The sequence below is a fragment of the Anomalospiza imberbis genome, unplaced genomic scaffold (genome assembly GCF_031753505.1).
Source record: "Anomalospiza imberbis isolate Cuckoo-Finch-1a 21T00152 unplaced genomic scaffold, ASM3175350v1 scaffold_668, whole genome shotgun sequence".
NCBI lineage: Eukaryota > Metazoa > Chordata > Aves > Passeriformes > Viduidae > Anomalospiza > Anomalospiza imberbis.
This window is the reverse complement of record NW_027100282.1, coordinates 15,851-36,656: the sequence shown is the minus strand read 5'-3', so window position 1 is coordinate 36,656 and position 20,806 is coordinate 15,851. Positions and strand designations below refer to the sequence as shown.

Here is a 20,806-nt window from a genome sequence, read left to right as displayed (position 1 = left end):
CATTGGGGACATCGGGGACATTGGGGACATCAAGGGGACACTGGGGACATCAGGGGGTCAGGGGGACACAGGGGTCAGGGGACCCACTGACGTAAACGCCCAGCGCATGAGGGCGTTGAGGAAGGCGTCGTGTTGAAGCCTAGCACCTGGGGACATCGAGGGGACATTGGGGACATCGGGGACATCGGGGACATCAAGGGGACATCGGGGACATCAAGGGGACATCAGGGGGTCAGGGGGACACAGGGGGACACAGGGGACAGGGGACCCACTGACGTAAACGCCCAGCGCATGAGGGCGTTGAGGAAGGTGTCGTGTTGAAGCCCAGCACCTGGGGACATCGAGGGGACACTGGGGACATCGAGGACATTGGGGACATCAGGGGGTCAGGGGGACATGGGGGACATTGGGGACAGGGGAACAGGGGACCCCCTGCCATCATCCCCCAGCGCATGAGGGCGTTGAGGAAGGCGTCGTGTTGAAGCCCAGCACCTGGGGACATCGAGGGGACACTGGGGACATCGATGGGACATTGGGGACATTGGGGACATCAGGGGGACATGGGGGACATGGGGGACAGGGGAACAGGGGACCCCCTGCCATCATCCCCCAGCGCATGAGGGCGTTGAGGAAGGCGTCGTGTTGAAGCCCAGCACCTGGGGACATCGAGGGGACACTGGGGACATCGATGGGACATTGGGGACATTGGGGACATCAGGGGGACATGGGGGACATGGGGGACAGGGGAACAGGGGACCCCCTGCCATCATCCCCCAGCGCATGAGGGCATTGAGGAAGGCGTCGTGTTGAAGCCCAGCACCTGGGGACATCGAGGGGACATTGGGGACATCGAGGACATTTCGACATCAGGGGGTCAGGGGGACATGGGGGACATGGGGGACATTGGGGACAGGGGAACAGGGGACCCCCTGCCATCATCCCCCAGCGCATGAGGGCGTTGAGGAAGGCGTCGTGTTGAAGCCCAGCACCTGGGGACATCGAGGGGACACTGGGGACATCGATGGGACATTGGGGACATTGGGGACATCAGGGGGACATGGGGGACATGGGGGACAGGGGAACAGGGGACCCCCTGCCATCATCCCCCAGCGCATGAGGGCATTGAGGAAGGCGTCGTGTTGAAGCCCAGCACCTGGGGACATCGAGGGGACATTGGGGACATCGAGGACATTTCGACATCAGGGGGTCAGGGGGACATGGGGGACATGGGGGACATTGGGGACAGGGGAACAGGGGACCCCCTGCCATCATCCCCCAGCACATGAGGGCATTGAGGAAGGTGTCGTGTTGAAGCCCAGCACCTGGGGACATCGAGGGGACACTGGGGACATCGGGGACATCGGGGACATCCAGGGGACACTGGGGACATCAGGGGGTCAGGGGGACACAGGGGACAGGGGACCCACTGACGTAAACGCCCAGCGCATGAGGGCGTTGAGGAAGGCGTCGTGTTGAAGCCCAGCACCTGGGGACATCGAGGGGACACTGGGGACATCGAGGGGACATTGGGGACATCAAGGGGACACTGGGGACATCAGGGGGTCAGGGGGACACAGGGGACAGGGGACCCACTGACGTAAACGCCCAGCGCATGAGGGCGTTGAGGAAGGCGTCGTGTTGAAGCCCAGCACCTGGGGACATCGAGGGGACACTGGGGACATCGGGGACACTGGGGACATTGGGGACATCAGGGGGACATGGGGGACATGGGGGACAGGGGAACAGGGGACCCCCTGCCATCATCCCCCAGCGCATGAGGGCATTGAGGAAGGCGTCGTGTTGAAGCCCAGCACCTGGGGACATCGAGGGGACATTGGGGACATCGAGGACATTTCGACATCAGGGGGTCAGGGGGACATGGGGGACATGGGGGACATTGGGGACAGGGGAACAGGGGACCCCCTGCCATCATCCCCCAGTGCATGAGGGCGTTGAGGAAGGCGTCGTGTTGAAGCCCAGCACCTGGGGACATCGAGGGGACACTGGGGACATCGAGGGGACACTGGGGACATCGGGGACATCGAGGGGACACTGGGGACATCGGGGACACTGGCTGTCTGGAGACCCCCTTGCCTCATCCCCACACAGGGGGACAGTGGGGTCCAGGTGACCCCTGTCCCTCTGATTTGGGCACCCAGGTGCTGAGAGGTCACTCAGGTGTCCGAGCACGCCCTGACCCCCAGCGGGAGGTGACTCCGGTGGCCGTGGGGCGTCCCCGAGCCCCGGGGTGTCCCCAGTGTCCCCTCACCTCGATGTTGCCGCCCACCCGGGCCAGCAGTGGGGGGAGGGGTTTGTCCTTCTCGTTCCGCAGCTGCCGCTTGGACTGACGCCGGCCTGGGGGAGGGGAGGGGTCAGCACCCCCCACCATGGCACCCTGACCCCCCCTTGGGGACACCCTGACCCCCCCATGGCACCTTGATCCCCACCATGGCACCCTGACCCCACCCTGGAGACACCCTGATCCCCACCATGGCACCCTGACCCCACCCTGGAGACACCCTGACCCCTCCTTAGGGACACCCTGACCCCACCCTGGAGACACCCTGACCCTCCCATGGGGACACCCTGACCCCCCCTTGGGGACACCCTGACCCCCCCATGGCACCCTGATTCCCACCATGGCACCCTGACCCCTCCTTAGGGACACCCTGACCCCACCCTGGAGACACCCTGACCCCCCCTTGGGGACACCCTGACCCCCCCATGGCACCCTGACACCACCCTGGAGACACCCTGACCCCTCCTTAGGGACACCCTGACCCCCACCATGGCACCCTGACCCCCCCATGGCAACCTGACCCCACCCTGGGGACACCCTGACCCCCCCTTGGGGACACCCTGACCCCACCCTGGGGACACCCTGACCCCCCCTTGGGGACACCCTGACCCCCCCATGGCACCCTGACCCCCCCTTGGGGACACCCTGACCCCCCCATGGCAACCTGATCCCCACCATGGCACCCTGACCCCACCCTGGAGACACCCTGACCCCCACCATGGCACCCTGACCCCCCCATGGCACCCTGACCCCCCCTTGGGGACACCCTGACCCCCCCATGGCACCCTGACCCCACCCTGGGGCCACCCTGACCCCTCTTGGGGCCACTCACCCTCGGGCCGCTCGTCGAAGTCCTCGTCCTCCTCCTCGGAGCCCACCGAGTACTCGGACTGGTTGTCTGGGGGACACGGCAGCGCTGGGGACACTCACGGCCACCCCGGTGGGTCCCAGTCCCTCCCAGTTCCATCCCAGTCCCTCCCAGTGCCGTCCCAGTCCCTCCCAGTTCCATCCCAGTCCCTCCCAGTGCCCACCTTGGTCCTCCTGGGCCGCGTCGTTGTAGTTGCCCCACTTGCTCACGTGCTTGCCCTTGCCCAGTTCCATCCCAGTCCCTCCCAGTGCCATCCCAGTGTGCCCCAGTCCCTCCCAGTGCCCACCTTGGTCCTCCTGGGCCGCATCGTTGTAGTTGCCCCGCTTGCGCACGTGCTTGCCCCTGCCCAGGTTCCATCCCAGTCCCTCCCAGTTCCATCCCAGTCCCTCCCAGTGCCATCCCAGTCCCATCCCAGTCCCTCCCAGTGCCCACCTTGGTCCTCCTGGGCCGCGTTGTTGTAGTTGCCCCACTTGCTCACGTGCTTGCCCTTGCCCAGGTTCCATCCCAGTCCCTCCCAGTGCCATCCCAGTCCCTCCCAGTCCATCCCAGTCCCTCCCAGTTCCATCCCAGTCCCTCCCAGTTCCATCCCAGTCCCTCCCAGTGCCCACCTTGGTCCTCCTGGGCCGCGTCGCTGTAGTTGCCCCGCTTGCGCATGCGCTTGCCCCTGCCCAGTTTCCATCCCAGTCCCTCCCAGTCCCATCCCAGTCCCTCCCAGTCCCTCCCAGTTCCATCCCAGTCCCTCCCAGTGCCATCCCAGTCCCATCCCAGTCCCTCCCAGTGCCCACCTTGGTCCTCCTGGGCCGCGTCGTTGTAGTTGCCCCGCTTGCGCACGCGCTTGCCCCTGCCCAGGTTCCATCCCAGTCCCTCCCAGTCCCTCCCAGTTCCATCCCAGTCCCTCCCAGTGCCATCCCAGTCCCTCCCAGTGCCCACCTTGGTCCTCCTGGGCCACGCCGTTGTAGTTGCCCCGCTTGCGCACGCGCTTGCCCCTGCCCAGTTTCCATCCCAGTCCCTCCCAGTCCCATCCCAGTCCCTCCCAGTCCCTCCCAGTGCCATCCCAGTCCCTCCCAGTGCCCACCTTGGTCCTCCTGGGCCGCGTCGTTGTAGTTGCCCCGCTTGCGCACGCGCTTGCCCCTGCCCAGGTTCCATCCCAGTCCCTCCCAGTCCCTCCCAGTGCCATCCCAGTCCCTCCCAGTGCCATCCCAGTCCCTCCCAGTGCCCACCTTGGTCCTCCTGGGCCGCGTCGTTGTAGTTGACCTGCTTGCGCACGCGCTTGCCCCTGCCCAGGTTCCATCCCAGTCCCTCCCAGTTCCATCCCAGTCCCTCCCAGTCCCTCCCAGTGCCATCCCAGTCCCTCCCAGTCCCTCCCAGTGCCCACCTTGGTCCTCCTGGGCCGCGTCGTTGTAGTTGACCTGCTTGCGCACGCGCTTGCCCTTGCCCAGGTTGCGGGCCAGGTCCTCCTGCTGCTGCTCGTAGTGGTGCCGCAGCAGCTTCTCCCAGTAGTCGGGGTCCACGTTCTCCTCCTGCTTGATGATCTCCCGCTCGATCTCCTCGATCTGCCGGACACTCGGGGTCACCCGGGGTCACCCAGGGGTCACACGGGGTCGGCGCTGGGGACGGCGTGCCCGGCAGCCGTGTCCCTGTCCTTGGTGTCTCCAGCATCATCATCGTCATTATCGTCATCTCCATCATCACCATCATCTCCACCATCCTCCTCCTCATCGTCATCTCCATCATCACCATCATCTCCACCATCCTCATCTCCATCATCATCATCATCATCTCCATCATCTCCATCATCACCATCATCTCCACCATCCTCCTCCTCATCGTCATCTCCATCATCACCATCATCTCCACCATCCTCATCTCCATCATCTCATCTCCACCATCTCCACCATCCTCCTCCTCATCCTCATCTCCATCATCACCATCATCTCCACCATCCTCGTCTCCACCATAATCATCTTCATCATCTCCATCATCTCATCTCCACCATCCTCCTCCTCATCGTCATCTCCATCATCACCATCATCTCCACCATCCTCATCTCCATCATCATCATCTCCATCATCTCATCTCCACCATCTCCACCATCCTCCTCCTCATCCTCATCTCCATCATCATCATGATTGTCGTCATCTCCATCATCACCATCATCTCCACCATCCTCCTCATCGTCATCTCCATCATCACCATCATCTCCACCATCCTCATCATCTCCACCATCCTCATCATCTCCATCATCATCATCATTTCCATCATTTCCACCATTCCCATCATCATCAACATCATCATCTTGATCATCTCCACCATTCCCTTTATCATCTCCATCATCTCAATCATCTCCACCATCATCATCACCATCCCCATCTTGATCATCACCATCCTCATCATCATCATCCCCATCTCCGCTGTCCCATTATCTTCATCTCCACTGTCCCCATCATCTCCATCATCGCCATCCTCTCCAGGGTCCCCAACTCCATAATCCCACTGTCCCCATCGCTGCCACCTCCACCATCTCCAACGTCCCCACGTCCTCCACCTGCCCAACATCTCCTCTCTCCATCTCCTCCAGGCTCCCCAGCTCTGCCATGCCCGTGTCCCCCGGTGTCCCCCGCTGTCCCCAGCACACCTTGTCCTCCTCCCTGACGACGTACTGGGCCACCTTGAAGGAGCTCAGGTACTCGTTCATGTTCTGCACGTCGGCGTCGTCGGTGGCGTCCTGGTTGCGGTCCAGCAGCCGCGCGATGGCCTCGTTGTCGTAGTGGATGACGCTGCTGTCCTCCTCCTTGTTGTCCCCTGCGCGGCCACGCCGTGTGACGCGCCGGGACACGGCCAGACGCGCTCCAAGGTGATGTGACACGGCTTTGTCACACCCCGACGTGGCCCGACACGGCTTTGTCACGCCCCAAGGTGATGTGACATGGCTTGGCCAACGTGGCTCAACATGGCCCCAGTCCAGCCCAGTCCAACCCAACATGGTCCAACTTGACCCAGTCCAGCCCAACATGGCCCAGTCCAACCCAGTCCAGCCCAACATGGCCCAGTCCAACCCAACATGGTCCAACTTGACCCAGTCCAGCCCAACATGGCCCAGTCCAGCCCAGCAGGGCCCAACATGGCCCAGTCCAACCCAAGATGGCCCAGTCCAACCCAACATGGTCCAACTTGACCCAGTCCAACCCAAGATGGCCCAGTCCAACCCAACATGGTCCAACTTGACCCAGTCCAGCCCAACATGGCCCAGTCCAGCCCAGTCCAACCCAACATGGTCTAACTTGACCCAGTCCAGCCCAACATGGCCCAGTCCAGCCCAGTCCAACCCAACATGGTCCAACTTGACCCAGTCCAACCCAACATGGTCCAACTTGACCCAGTCCAGCCCAACATGGCCCAGTCCACCCGACATGGCCCAACCCAGCCCAGCCCAGCCCAGCCCAGTCCAACCCAACACAACCCAGTAGGACCCAGTCCAACCCAACATGACCGAACACGACCCAGCCCAGCCCAGCCCCACGCGGGGCCCACCCTCGTTCTCGTCCTTGAAGAGCTCCTCGGTGCCGAACTTGAGGATGTCGTCGAGCTCCTGCTTGGACATGGAGCCGGCCTTGGAGCCCAGCCCCGGGCGCACCACCAGGTGCGTCAGCATCATCTTGCGCTTGGCCACCTGCGTGATCCGCTCCTCCACCGAGGCCCGCGTCACGAAGCGGTAAATCATCACCTTGTTGGCCTGGCCGATGCGGTGAGCGCGGCTGAAGGCCTGAGAGGGAGGGGACATTGTGGGGACACGGTGGGGACACCCCAGGGACACCCCAGGGACATGAGGGGACACACTGGCTGAGGCGGTGAGCGAGGCTGAAGGCCTGAGAGGACGGGGACATTGTGGGGACACGGTGGGGACACCCCAGGGACAGGTCAGATGGGATGGGGACACACCAGGGTCACCCCAGGGACAGGAGGGGACACCCTGGCCGAGGCGGTGAGCGCGGCTGAAGGCCTGAGAGGACGGGGACATTGTGGGGACATGGTGGGGACATTGTGGGGACATGGTGGGGACATGGTGGAGACACCCCAGGGACACCCCAGGGACATGAGGGGACACACTGGCTGAGGCGGTGAGCGAGGCTGAAGGCCTGAGAGGACGGGGACATTGTGGGGACATGGTGGGGACACATCAGGGACATGTCAGATGGGATGGGGACACGCCAGGGACACGTCAGGGACGTGGGAGGACACTGTGGCTGATGTTGTGAGCCCCGCCGAAGGCCTGTGGGGATGGGGACATCGTGGGGACATCGTGGGGACATCGTGGGGACATCGTGGGGACACCTCAGGGACTTGGCAATCAGGGGAGACACGGAGCTAGGGAGGGTGACACTGCACAGGTGACATGGCTGAGCAGGTGACACGGGCCAGGTGCCCGGTGCGGGGGGGTGGCACTGGCCAGGTGACACTGTGCAGGTGCCAGGGGATGGCACTGGCCAGGTGACACTGTGCAGGTGCTGGGGGATGGCACTGGCCAGGTGACACTGTGCAGGTGCCGGGGGATGGCACTGGCCAGGTGACACTGTCCAGGTGCCAGGGGATGGCACTGGCCAGGTGACACTGTGCAGGTGCCGGGGGATGGCACTGGCCAGGTGACACTGTCCAGGTGCCAGGGGATGGCACTGGCCAGGTGACACTGTCCAGGTGCTGGGGATGGCACTGGCCAGGTGACACTGTCCAGGTGCCAGGGGATGGCACTGGCCAGGTGACACTGTGCAGGTGCCGGGGATGGCACTGGCCAGGTGACACTGTCCAGGTGCCAGGGGATGGCACTGGCCAGGTGACACTGTGCAGGTGCTGGGGATGGCACTGGCCAGGTGACACTGTCCAGGTGCCAGGGGATGGCACTGGCCAGGTGACACTGTCCAGGTGCTGGGGATGGCACTGGCCAGGTGACACTGTCCAGGTGCCAGGGGATGGCACTGGCCAGGTGACACTGTGCAGGTGCCGGGGATGGCACTGGCCAGGTGACACTGTGCAGGTGCTGGGGATGGCACTGGCCAGGTGACACTGTCCAGGTGCTGGGGATGGCACTGGCCAGGTGACACTGTGCAGGTGCCAGGGGATGGCACTGGCCAGGTGACACTGTCCAGGTGCTGGGGATGGCACTGGCCAGGTGACACTGTGCAGGTACCAGGTGCTGGGGATGGCACTGGCCAGGTGACACTGTCCAGGTGCCCGGTGCCCACCTGGATGTCGTTGTGGGGGTTCCAGTCCGAGTCGAAGATGACCACGGTGTCGGCCGTCGCCAGGTTGATGCCGAGGCCCCCGGCCCGCGTCGACAGCAGGAAACAGAACTGCTGCGCCCCCGGCGCTGCCCCCCCGGCGTCAGAGACGGACCCAAAACGCCCCAAATTCACCCCAAAAACACCCCAAACCCACCCTCACTGCTGCGCCCCCGGCGCTGCCCCCCCGGCGTCAGAGACGGACCCAAAACACCCCAAATTCACCCCAAAAACACCTGAATGCCCCAGGACACCTGTCCCCATCCCTGTCCCTGTCCTCTGTCCCCATCCCCTGTCCTTGTCCCTGTCCCATCCCCTGTCCCCATCCCTGTCCCTGTCCCCATCCCCATCCCCTGTCCCCACCCGTCCCCGTCCCCAGCCCTGTCCCCATCCCTGTCCCCATCCCCATCCCTGTCCCCTGTCCCCATCCCTGTCCCCATCCCTGTCCCCTGTCCCCATCCCTGTCCCCATCCCTGTCCCCTGTCCCTGTCCCCTGTCCCCATCCCTGTCCCCATCCCTGTCCCCATCCCTGTCCCCCGTCCCCTGTCCCTGTCCCCTGTCCCCTGTGCCCATCCCCTGTCCCTGTCCCCTGTCCCTGTCCCCATCCCTGTCCCCATCCCTGTTCCCTGTCCCTGTCCCCATCCCCTGTCCCTGTCCCCCGTCCCCATCCCCATCCCTGTCCCCATCCCCGTCCCTGTCCCCTGTCCCCATCCCTCTCCCTGTCCCCTGATCCCTGTCCCCATCCCCGTCCCCTGTCCCCATTCCTGTCCCTGTCCCCATCCCCTGTCCTCTGTCCCCGTCCCCTGTGCCCTGTCCCCGTCCCCATCCCCGTCCCGTCCCCATCCCCATCCCTGTCCCCATCCCTGTTCCCTGTCCCCGTCCCCATCCCTGTCCCCATCCCCTGTCCCCATCCCCTGTCCCTGTCCCCATCCCCGTCCCCTGTCCCCTGTGCCCTGTCCCCTGTCCCCATCCCCTGTCCCTGTCCCCTGTCCCCATTCCTGTCCCTGTCCCCATCCCCTGTCCTCTGTCCCCGTCCCCTGTGCCCTGTCCCCGTCCCCATCCCCGTCCCGTCCCCATCCCCATCCCTGTCCCCATCCCTGTTCCCTGTCCCCGTCCCCATCCCTGTCCCCATCCCCTGTCCCCATCCCCTGTCCCTGTCCCCATCCCCGTCCCCTGTCCCCTGTGCCCTGTCCCCTGTCCCCATCCCCTGTCCCTGTCCCCTGTCCCCATTCCTGTCCCTGTCCCCATCCCCGTCCCCTGTCCCCATCCCCATCCCTGTCCCCATCCCCTGTCCCCGTCCCTGTCCCCCGTCCCCCGTCCCCCGTCCCCTGTCCCCTGTGCCCTGTCCCCGTCCCCTGTCCCTGTCCCTGTCCCCATTCCCTGTCCCCATCCCCGTCCCTGTCCCCATCCCCGTCCCTGTCCCCGTCCCCTGTCCCCATCCCCTGTCCCTGTCCCCGTCCCCCGTCCCCCGTCCCCTGTCCCCTGTGCCCTGTCCCTACCGTTGAAGCGGTCGATGGCCTCTTGCCGCAGCGCCCCGGTGATGCCGCCGTCGATGCGCTCGTACTTGTAGCCCTCGTAGTCCAGGAAATCCTCCAGCAGGTCCAGCATCTTCGTCATCTGCGCGTACTGGTCAGACTGGGAGCGACTGGGAGGGACTGGGATGGACTGGGAGGGACTGGGATGGACTGGGATGGACTGGGAGAGACTGGGAGGGACTGGGAGGGACTGGGAGGGACTGGGAGAGACTGGGTGGGACTGGGAGCCTGCACTGGGCACACTGGGATGGACTGGGATGGATTGGGATGGACTGGGATGGACTGGGAGGGACTGGGATGGACTGGGATGGACTGGGATGGACTGGGAGAGACTGGGAGAGACTGGGTGGGACTGGGAGCCCGCGCTGGGCACACTGGGATGGACTGGGAGGGACTGGGAGGGACTGGGATGGACTGGGAGGGACTGGGGGTGCTGGGACAGCCCATACTGGGCAGACTGGGGGGATTTTGGGGTCCCACCTGGGAGAAGGTGAGCACGCGGTGGTTCTGTAGAGATTTTGGGTGGTTTTGGGGATAATTTGGGATATTTTGGGGTGGTTTTGGGAGAAGATGAGCACGCGGTGGTCCTGGGGGCGGTTCTGGGGTATTTCGGGGATATTTTGGAGTGTTTTGGGGTCCCACCTGGGAGAAGATGAGCACGCGGTGGTTCTGTAGAGATTTTGGGTGGTTTTGGGGATAATTTGGGATATTTTGGGGTGTTTCTGGGAGAAGATGAGCACGCGGGGGTCCTGGGGGCGGTTCTGGGGTATTTCTGGGATATTTTGGGGTGTTTTGGGGGTGTTTTGGGGGTCCCACCTGGGAGAAGATGAGCACGCGGTGGTTCTGCTCCTTCAGCTTGCGCAGCATCTTCTGCAGCAGCAGCAGCTTCCCCGAGGCCTTGATCAGGGCCCCGCCCTCGTAGGCGCCGCTCGGCAGCTTCGGGGACTCCTGGGGACAGGGACATCACCGGGTCACCAACGGGGACATGGCTGGGGCACCCATGGTGGACACCCATGGTGGACACCACCAGGTCACCCATGGTGGACACCGCCAGGTCACCCATGGTGGACACCACTGGGTCACCCATGGTGGACACCGCCAGGTCACCCATGGTGGACACCATCAGGTCACCCATGGTGGACTCCGCCGGGTCACCAATGGGGACACCGCCGGGGCACCCATGGTGGACACCGCCAGGTCACCCATGGTGGACACCACCAGGTCACCCATGGTGGACACCCATGGTGGACACCACCAGGTCACCCATGGTGGACACCACCAGGTCACCCATGGTGGACACCACCAGGTCACCCATGGTGGACACCACCAGGTCACCCATGGTGGACAACACCAGGTCACCCATGGTGGACACCACCAGGTCACCCATGGTGGACACCCATGGTGGACACCGACATGTCACCCACGGGGACACCACCAGGTCACCCACAGGGACACGTGTCCCCCCCACGATCTCCATGTCCCGTGCTCCTCCACCCCACGTCCCTGTGTCCCTGCCGTGTCACTCCAACCCCTTCTTGTCCCCACATCCCTCCGTGTCCCCGTGTCCCAGAACCCTCCACCCCTCAAACTTCCCCCACACCCCCCGGTGTCCCCGGTGTCCCCGTGTCCCCACCATGGCGGCCACGGGGAACAGGTAGGGGTGGTTGCAGCACTTCTTGAGGTCCATCATGATGTTGAGCAGCGACACCTGGTTCCCCCCGCCCCGCGAGTTCAGCGCCTCGAAGTTCCGTGTCAGGATGTACTTGTAGTACTTCCTGCGGGGACAGCGGTGCCACCGGCCGCTCTGGGGACACCGCGGCGGTGGCAGGGCTGGGGACAGCCCCGCGGGGAGGGGACAGCGGCCTACTTCTGCATGGGGCTGAGCTCCACGCGCACGATCAGCTCCGTCTTGGCCGGCATGTTCTTGAAGACGTCGGCCTTGAGGCGCCGCAGCATGTGGGGGCCCAGCAGGTCGTGGAGCTTCTTGATCTGGTCCTCCTTGGAGATGTCAGCAAACTCCTCCAGGAACCCCTCCAGGTTACTGGGGACACGGGGACACGGGGACAGGGTCAGAGTGGGGACAGGGAGGGGACACAGGAACCCCCAAGGTTACTGGGGACACGGGGACACCAGGATTTGGTGGGACAGCAGGTGACACAGGGCACACAGGAGGTGGCACAGGGAACACAGGAGGTGGCACAGGTGGCACAGGGGACACAGCAGGTGGCACAGGGGACACAGGAGGTGAAACAGGTGGCACAGGGGACACAGGAGGTGGCACAGGTGGCACAGGGGACACAGGAGGTGACACAGGTGGCACAGGGCACACAGGAGGTGGCACAGGGGACACAGCAGGTGACACAGGTGACACAGGAGGTGACACAGGTGGCACAGGGGACACAGGAGGTGACACAGGTGGCACAGGGGACACAGGAGGTGACACAGGAGGTGACACAGGGGACACAGGAGGTGGCACAGGTGGCACAGGGGACACAGGGGACACAGCAGGTGGCACAGGGGACACAGGAGGTGACACAGGGGACACAGGAGGTGACACAGGTGGCACAGGGGACGCAGGAGGTGACACAGGGGACGCAGGTGGCACAGCAGGTGGCACAGGTGGCACAGGGCACACAGGAGGTGACACAGGAGGTGGCACAGGGGACACAGAAGGTGGCACAGGGGACACAGGAGGTGGCACAGGTGGCACAGGGGACACGGGACACAGCAGGTGGCACAGGGGACACAGGTGACACATGGGACACAGGAGGTGCCACAGGGGATACAAGAGGTGGCACAGGGGACACAGGGGACACAGGAGGTGGCACAGGGCACACAGGAGGTGACACAGGAGGTGACACAGGAGGTGACACAGCAGGTGGCACAGGGCACACAGGAGGTGACACAGGGGACACAGGGGACACAGGAGGTGACACAGGGGACACAGGAGGTGGCACAGGGGGCACAGGGGACGCAGGAGGTGGCACAGGTGGCACAGGAGGTGGCACAGGGCACACAGGAGGTGACACAGGGGACACAGGGGACGCAGGAGGTGGCACAGGTGGCACAGCAGGTGGCACAGGGGACGCACTTGAAGCGCTCGGGCGTGAGGAAGTTGAGCAGGTGGAAGAGCTCCTCCAGGTTGTTCTGCAGCGGCGTCCCCGTGAGCAGCAGCTTGTGCTCGATCTTGTACCCGTTCAGCACCCGGAAAAACTGCGGGGACACGGCCTCAGACCCCAAAATCCACCCGGGCACCCCGAACCCTGCTGGGCACCCCTGATCCTCCCATCCGGGCACCCCGAACCCTCCTGGGCACCCCAAAATCCACCCGGGCACCCCGAACCCTCCTGGGCACCCCTGATCCCCCCATCCGGGCACCCCGAATCCACCTGGGACAGCCCTGATCCCCCCTCAGACCCCAAAATCCACCCGGGCACCCCGAACTCTCCTGGGCACCCCTGATCCCCCCACCCGGGCACCCTGAATCCACCTGGGCACCCCAAAATCCACCTGGGCACCCCAAAATCCACCCAAGCACCCCGAACCCTGCTGGGCACCCCTGATCCCCCCATCTGGGCACCCCGAACCCTCCTGGGCACCCCTGATCCCCCCACCCGGGCACCCCAAATCCACCTGGGCACCCCAAATCCACCTGGGCACCCCTGACCTCCCCATCCGGGCACCCCAAATCCACCTGGGCACCCCAAAATCCACCCGGGCACCCCAAAATCCACCCGGGCACCCCGAACCCAGCGGGACAGCCCTGATCCTCTCATCCGGGCACCCCGAACCCTCCTGGGCACCCCTGATCCCCCCATCCGGGCACCCCAAATCCACCTGGGCACCCCAAAATCCACCCGGGCACCCCAAAATCCACCCGGGCACCCTGAACCCTCCTGGGCACCCCTGATCCCCCCATCCGGGCACCCCAAATCCACCTGGGACAGCCCTGATTCCCCCTCAGACCCCAAAATCCACCCGGGCACCCCGAACCCTGCTGGGCACCCCTGATCCTCCCATCCGGGCACCCCAAATCCACCTGGGCACCCCAAAATCCACCTGGGCACCCCAAAATCCTCCCGGGCACCCCAAAATCCACCCGGGCACCCCGAACCCTCCTGGGCACCCCAAATCCACCTGGGCACCCCTGATCCCCCCATCCGGGCACCCCAAATCCACCTGGGACAGCCCTGATCCCCCCTCAGACCCCAAAATCCACCCGGGGCACCCCGAACCCTCCTGGGCACCCCAAATCCACCCATCCGGGCACCCCGAATCCACCTGGGCACCCCAAAATCCACCCGGGCACCCCAAAATCCACCCGGGCACCCCGAACCCTCCTGGGCACCCCTGATCCCCCCCATCCGGGCACCCCGAATCCACCCGGGCACCCCGAACCCACAGGGACAGCCCTGATCTCCCCATCCGGGCACCCCAAATCCACCTGGGCACCCCAAAATCCACCCGGGCACCCCGAACCCTCCTGGGCACCCCTGATCCCCCCATCCGGGCACCCCAAATCCACCTGGGCACCCCAAAATCCACCCGGGCACCCCGAACCCACAGGGACAGCCCTGATCCCCCCATCCGGGCACCCCAAATCCACCTGGGCACCCTAAAATCCACCCGGGCACCCCGAACCCTCCTGGGCACCCCTGATCCCCCCATCCAGGCACCCCAAATCCACCTGGGCACCCCAAATCCACCCGGGCACCCCGAACCCACCGGGACAGCCCTGATCCCCCCACCTGGGCACCCCAAATCCACCTGGGCACCCCTGATCCCCCACCTGGGCACCCCGAACCCACCTGGGAATACCCCAAATCCACCGGGGACACCCCAAACCCACCTGGGCACCCCAAAATCCACCTGGGGCAGCCCTGACACCTGCCTGGGCACCCTCAGACCCTGAAATCAGGGAGATCCCCGGGTTTTGGGGTGCCCCCAGCCCCACGCCCGGGTTTTGGGATGCCCACCATCCCCACGCCCGGGTTTTGGGATGCCCACCAGCCCCACGCCTGGGTTTTGGGGTGCTCCCCAGCCCCACGCCCGGGTTTTGGGGTGCTCCCCAGCCCCATGCCCGGGTCCTGGGGTGCTCCCCAGCCCCATGCCTGTGTTTTGGGGTGCCCACAGCCCCACGCCCGGGTTTTGGGGTGCCCCCAGCCCCATGCCCGGGTTTTGGGATGCCCACCAGCCCCACGCCCGGGTTTTGGGGCGCTCCCCAGCCCCATGCCCAGCTTTTGGGGTGCTCCCAGCCCCATGCCCGGGTTTTGGGATGCCCACCAACCCCATGCCCGGGTTTTGGGGTGCCCACCAGCCCCATGCCCGGGTTTTGGGGCGCTCCCCAGCCCCACGCCCGGGTTCTGGGGTGCCCCCCAGCCCCACGCCCGGGTTTTGGGATGCCCACCAGCCCCATGCCCGGGTTTTGGGGCGCTCCCCAGCCCCATGCCCGGGTTTTGGGGTGCTCCCCAGCCCCACGCCTGGGTCCTGGGGTGCCCCCAGCCCCACGCCCGGGTTTTGGGGTGCTCCCAGCCCCATGCCCGGGTTCTGGGGTGCCCCCAGCCCCACGCCCGGGTTTTGGGGTGCCCCCCACCTTGGACTGGTTGTTTTTGAGGCGGTGGGCCTCGTCCACCACCAGGCAGGCCCAGCGGATGGAGCCCAGCGCCGCCTGGTCGATGGTGATGAGCTCGTAGGACGTGAGCAGCACGTGGAACTTCACCTGGGCCTCGCGCTGCGGGCACGGGGAGGGCTCAGCGGGACCCCCGAGCCCCCCCGGCACCCCAAAACATGGAAAAACCCCGCCCAGAACCCCAAAACATGGAAAAACCCGCCCAGAACCCCAAAACATGGAAAAACCCCGCCCAGAACCCCAAAACATGGAAAAACCCCGCCCAGAACCCCAAAACATGGAAAAACCCCGCCCAGAACCCCCCCGGCACCCCAAAACATGGAAAAACCCCGCCCAGAACCCCCCCGGCACCCCAAAACATGGAAAAACCCCGGCCAGAACCCCAAGGTGACCCAAGTGTCCAGGTGCCACCTCCAGGTGTCCACGTGCCACCCCCAGGTCTCCATGTGCCACCTCCTGTCCCCCAGGTCTCCATGTGCCATCTCCCGTCCCCCTGGTGTCCAGGTGCCACCCCAGGTGTGCAGGTGCCACCACCACCTGTCCAGGTGCCACCCCCAGGTGTCCATGTGCCACCTCCTGTCCCCCAGGTGTCCAGGTGCCACCCCCACGTCTCCATGTGCCACCCCAGGTGTCCAGGTGCCACCCCCACGTCTCCATGTGCCACCTCCCGTCCCCCAGGTGTCCAGGTGCCACCACCACGTGTCCAGGTGCCACCCCAGGTGTCCAGGTGCCACCCCCAGGTCTCCATGTGCCACCTCCTGTCCCCCAGGTCTCCATGTGCCATCTCCCGTCCCCCTGGTGTCCAGGTGCCACCGCAGGTGTCCAGGTGCCACCCCAGGTGTGCCGTGCCCCTCACCTTCATCTTGAAGGCCTTCTTGCCGCCCTTCATGGCGTTGTCGTCGAAGGAGAACTCGTTCTCGCGGATGATGGCCCTGCTGTCCTTGTCCCCGGTGTAGGTGACAACGTAGAAGGCCGGGGCCCACATCTGGAACTCGCGCTCCCAGTTGATGATGGTGGAGAGCGGCGCGCTGACGAGGAACGGGCCCTTGGTGTGGCCCTGGGGGACACGGTGTCACACGGGGACACGCCCTGGGGACACTGTGTCACACGGGGACACGCCCTGGGGACACGCCCTGGGGACACGGGGACACGCCCTGGGGACACGCCCTGGGGACACTGTGTCACACAGGGACACGCCCTGGGGACATGGGGACACGGGGACACGCCCTGGGGACACGCCCTGGGGACACGGGGACACGCCCTGGGGACACAGGGACACACCCTGGGGACACTGTGTCACACGGGGACACGCCCTGGGGACATGGGGACACACGGGGACATGCCCTGGGGACACGGGGACACGCCCTGGGGACACAGGGACACACCCTGGGGACACTGTGTCACACGGGGACACGCCCTGGGGACACTGTGTCACACGGGGACACGCCCTGGGGACACACCCTGGGGACACAGGGACACACCCTGGGGACACTGTGTCACACGGGGACATGCCCTGGGGACATGGGGACACAGGGACACACCCTGGGGACACTGTGTCACACGGGGACATGCCCTGGGGACACGGTGTCACATGGGGACACGCCCTGGGGACACAGGGACACACGGGGACACGCCCTGGGGACACGGTGTCACATGGGGACACGCCCTGGGGACACAGGGACACACGGGGACACGCCCTGGGGACACGCCCTGGGGACACGCCCTGGGGACACAGGGACACGCCCTGGGGACACAGGGACACACCCTGGGGACACTGTGTCACACGGGGACACGCCCTGGGGACACGCCCTGGGGACACGGGGACACGCCCTGGGGACACGGTGTCACACCGTGGGTGTCCCCAGGGCCACGTGGTTGCCCCCAGCCGCACGTGGGTGCCCCCAGCCCCACGTAGGTGCCCCCAGTTACCACGAGGGTGCCCCCAGCCGCACGTGGGTGCCCCCAGGCCCACATGGGCGACCCCAGTGACCACGTGGTTGCCCCCAGCCCCACGTGGGTGCCCCCAGCCCCCCGCAGGTGCCCTCACCTCCTTGTAGAGCGAGTAGAGGAAGACGATGGTCTGGATGGTCTTGCCCAGCCCCATCTCGTCGGCCAGGATGGTGTCGGTGCTCTGCGCCCACGAGAAGCGCAGCCAGTTGAGCCCCTCCAGCTGGTACAGGTGCAGCGTCCCGCCCGTGGCCGTGATGAAGCGCGGCTGCGTCTCGTACTTCACCGTGGGCTGCGGGGACACGGCTGTCACCGCGGCGGACACGCCGCCCCAGAAACCCCCCCGGGGGGCTGCGAAGGACGTGGAGGGGTCATGGGGCTCAGGGGAACCAGGTTTGGGGGAGACTCAGGGCACCCTAAAAACCCCCGGGGGGCTGGGAAGGACATGGAGGGGTCACGGGGCTCAGGGGAACCAGGTTTGGGGGGGACTCAGGGCACCCCAAAAACTCCCATGGGGCTGGGAAGGGCGTGGAGGTGTCACGGGGCTCAGGGGAACCAGGTTTGGGGGGGACTCAGGGCACCCCAAAAACTCCCATGGGGCTGGGAAGGGCGTGGAGGGGTCGGGGGGCTCAGGGGAACCAGGTTTGGGGGGGACTCAGGTGTTCAGGACACCCCAAAAACCCCCTGGGGGCTGGACGTGGAGGGGTCAGGAGACTCAGGGGAACCAGGTTTGGGGGGGACTCAGGGCACCTCAAAAACTCCTGTGGTGCTGGGAAGGACGTGGAGGGGTCGGGGGGCTCAGGGGAACCAGGTTTGGGGGGGACTCAGATGTTCAGGACACCCCAAAAACCCCCGGGGGGCTGGGAAGGCCGTGGAGGGGTCACGGGGCTCAGGGGAACCAGGTTTGGGGGAGACTCAGGGCACCCCAAAAACTCCCATGGGGCTGGGAAGGACGTGGAGGTGTCACGGGGCTCAGGGGAACCAGGTTTGGGGGGGACTCAGGTGTTCAGGACACCCCAAAAACCCCCGGGGGGCTGGGAAGGACATGGAGGGGTCACGGGGCTCAGGGGAACCGGGTTTGGGGGGGACTCAGGACACCCCAAAAACCCCCAGGGAGCTGGAGGTGTCACAGGGCTCAGGGGAACCAGGTTTGGGGGGGACTCAGGGCACCCCAAAAACTCCCATGGGGCTGGGAAGGGCGTGGAGGGGTCAGGGGACTCAGGGGAACCAGGTTTGGGGGAGACTCAGGGTGTTCAGGACACCCCAAAAACCTCCAGAGGCGTGGAGGGGTCACGGGGCTCAGGTGGGCTCAGGTGTGTCAGGGGAACCAGGTTTGGGGGAGACTCAGGGCACCCTAAAAACCCCCGGGGGGCTGGGAAGGACGTGGAGGGGTCGGGGGGCTCAGGGGAACCAGGTTTGGGGGGGATTCAGGGCACCCCAAAAACTCCCATGGGGCTGGGAAGGGCGTGGAGGGGTCGGGGGGCTCAGGGGAACCAGGTTTGGAGGGGACTCAGGTGTTCAGGACACCCCAAAAACCTCCAGAGGCCTGGAGGTGTCATGGGGCTCAGAGGAACCAGGTTTTGGGGTGCCCAGGGATTCCCCAAAGGTCCCTGTGGGGTTCCCCCAGGGTTTGGGGGTGCCTGACTTTGGGGGTGTCCAGGTGTCCCTGGATGGGGATGTCCACAAGGTTCCCCCAGTTTTTGGGGTATTTAGGTTTTTGGGGTGCCCAGTTTTTGGGGGTGTTTAGGTTTTTGGGATGCCAGGTTTTTGGGGTGCCCGGGTTTTGGGGTCACTCACGTCGTTGGTGGGCGAGTCGGGGGGCCCCTCCCCCGGCGTCTCCTTCTTCTTCTTCTTGTACCGGCGCGGCTGGGCCGGGTCCTCCCCCATGAACACCTCCCTGGGGACACCGGGGACACCGGGGACATCGGGGACATCGGGGGACATCGGGGGACATGAGGGGGCATCGGGGACATCGGGGACATTGGGGACATGAGGGGACATCGGGGACATCGGGGACACCAGGGGACATTGGGGAAATCGGGGACACCGGGGACATGAGGGGACATGAGGGGACATTGGGGACACCAGGGGACACCAGGGGACATGAGGGGACATCGGGGAGATCAGAGGACACCAGGGGACATCAGGGACATGAGGGGACATCGGGGACACCAGGAGACATCAGGGACACAGGGGAGATCAGAGGACACCAGGGGACATCGGGGACACCAGGGGACACCGGGGGACATGAGGGACACCAGTGGACACCAGGGACACAGGGACACCAGGGGACACCAGGGGGACACCGGAGTGGGACAGGAGACGAGCAGGACGCAGGAACACGGGGGGACAAAGGGACACGGGGATGGTGACACGGAAGAGTGACAAGGGACACACAGCCATGAGGCCGTGGGGACACAGGGACAGAGCGCGGTGACAGGGACACGAGGGCGGGAACACGGGGACATGGGACGGGGACAAGAGACACACGGGGGGGACGTGGGGACACGTGGCAGCGTGAGAGCATTGCGGGATGCCGGGTCCTCCGTGTCCCCGGCTGCCACCGGGGTCCCTCCCAGTGTCCCCAGTGTCCCCAGTGTCCATCCCAGTGTCCCCAGTGTCCCTCCCAGTGTCCCCAGTGTCCCCAGTGTCCATCCCAGTGTCCCCAGTGTCCCTCCCAGTGTCCCCAGTGTCCCCAGTGTCCATCCCAGTGTCCCTCCCAATGTCCCTCCCAGTGTCCATCCCAGTGTCCCCAGTGTCCATCCCAGTGTCCATCCCAGTGTCCATCCCAGTGTCCCCAGTGTCCCTCCCAGTGTCCATCCCAGTGTCCCCAGTGTCCATCCCAGTGTCCCCAGTGTCCCCAGTGTCCCTCCCAGTGTCCATCCCAGTGTCCCTCCCAGTGTCCATCCCAGTGTCCCCAGTGTCCCTCCCAGTGTCCCTCCCAGTGTCCCCAGTGTCCCCAGTGTCCCCAGTGTCCATCCCAGTGTCCCCAGTGTCCCCAGTGTCCCTCACCAGTGTTTCCAGTAGGCACATCCCTGTAACCCCGATGTCCCCAGTGTCCCCAGTGTCCCCAGTGTCCATCCCAGTGTCCCCAGTGTCTCTCCCAGTGTCCCCAGTGTCCCCAGTGTCCCTCCCAGTGTCCCCAGTGTCCCTCCCAGTGTCCCCAGTGTCCCTCCCAGTGTCCATCCCAGTGTCCCCAGTGTCCCTCCCAGCGTCCCTCTCAGTGTCCATCCCAGTGTCCCCAGTGTCCATCCC

The 20,806-nt window shown here is 65.3% G+C and overlaps 1 protein-coding gene across 1 annotated transcript in view; it reads right to left on the bottom strand.

The window, feature by feature from the left end:
- Nucleotides 1-20,806, bottom strand: part of LOC137467539 (chromodomain-helicase-DNA-binding protein 3-like) — a gene marked incomplete at its 5' end in the record, with an annotated part of 53,249 nt that overhangs the window by 17,551 nt on the left and 14,892 nt on the right. Inside the window, 15 exon segments of the mRNA XM_068179026.1 lie at nt 2,270-2,355; nt 3,132-3,197; nt 4,543-4,720; nt 5,803-5,969; nt 6,699-6,930; nt 8,405-8,529; nt 9,940-10,057; nt 10,792-10,923; nt 11,609-11,750; nt 11,843-12,016; nt 13,067-13,188; nt 15,569-15,706; nt 16,461-16,661; nt 17,652-17,843; nt 19,349-19,448. Coding sequence (XP_068035127.1) covers nt 2,270-2,355; nt 3,132-3,197; nt 4,543-4,720; nt 5,803-5,969; nt 6,699-6,930; nt 8,405-8,529; nt 9,940-10,057; nt 10,792-10,923; nt 11,609-11,750; nt 11,843-12,016; nt 13,067-13,188; nt 15,569-15,706; nt 16,461-16,661; nt 17,652-17,843; nt 19,349-19,448 — 2,173 coding nt within the window.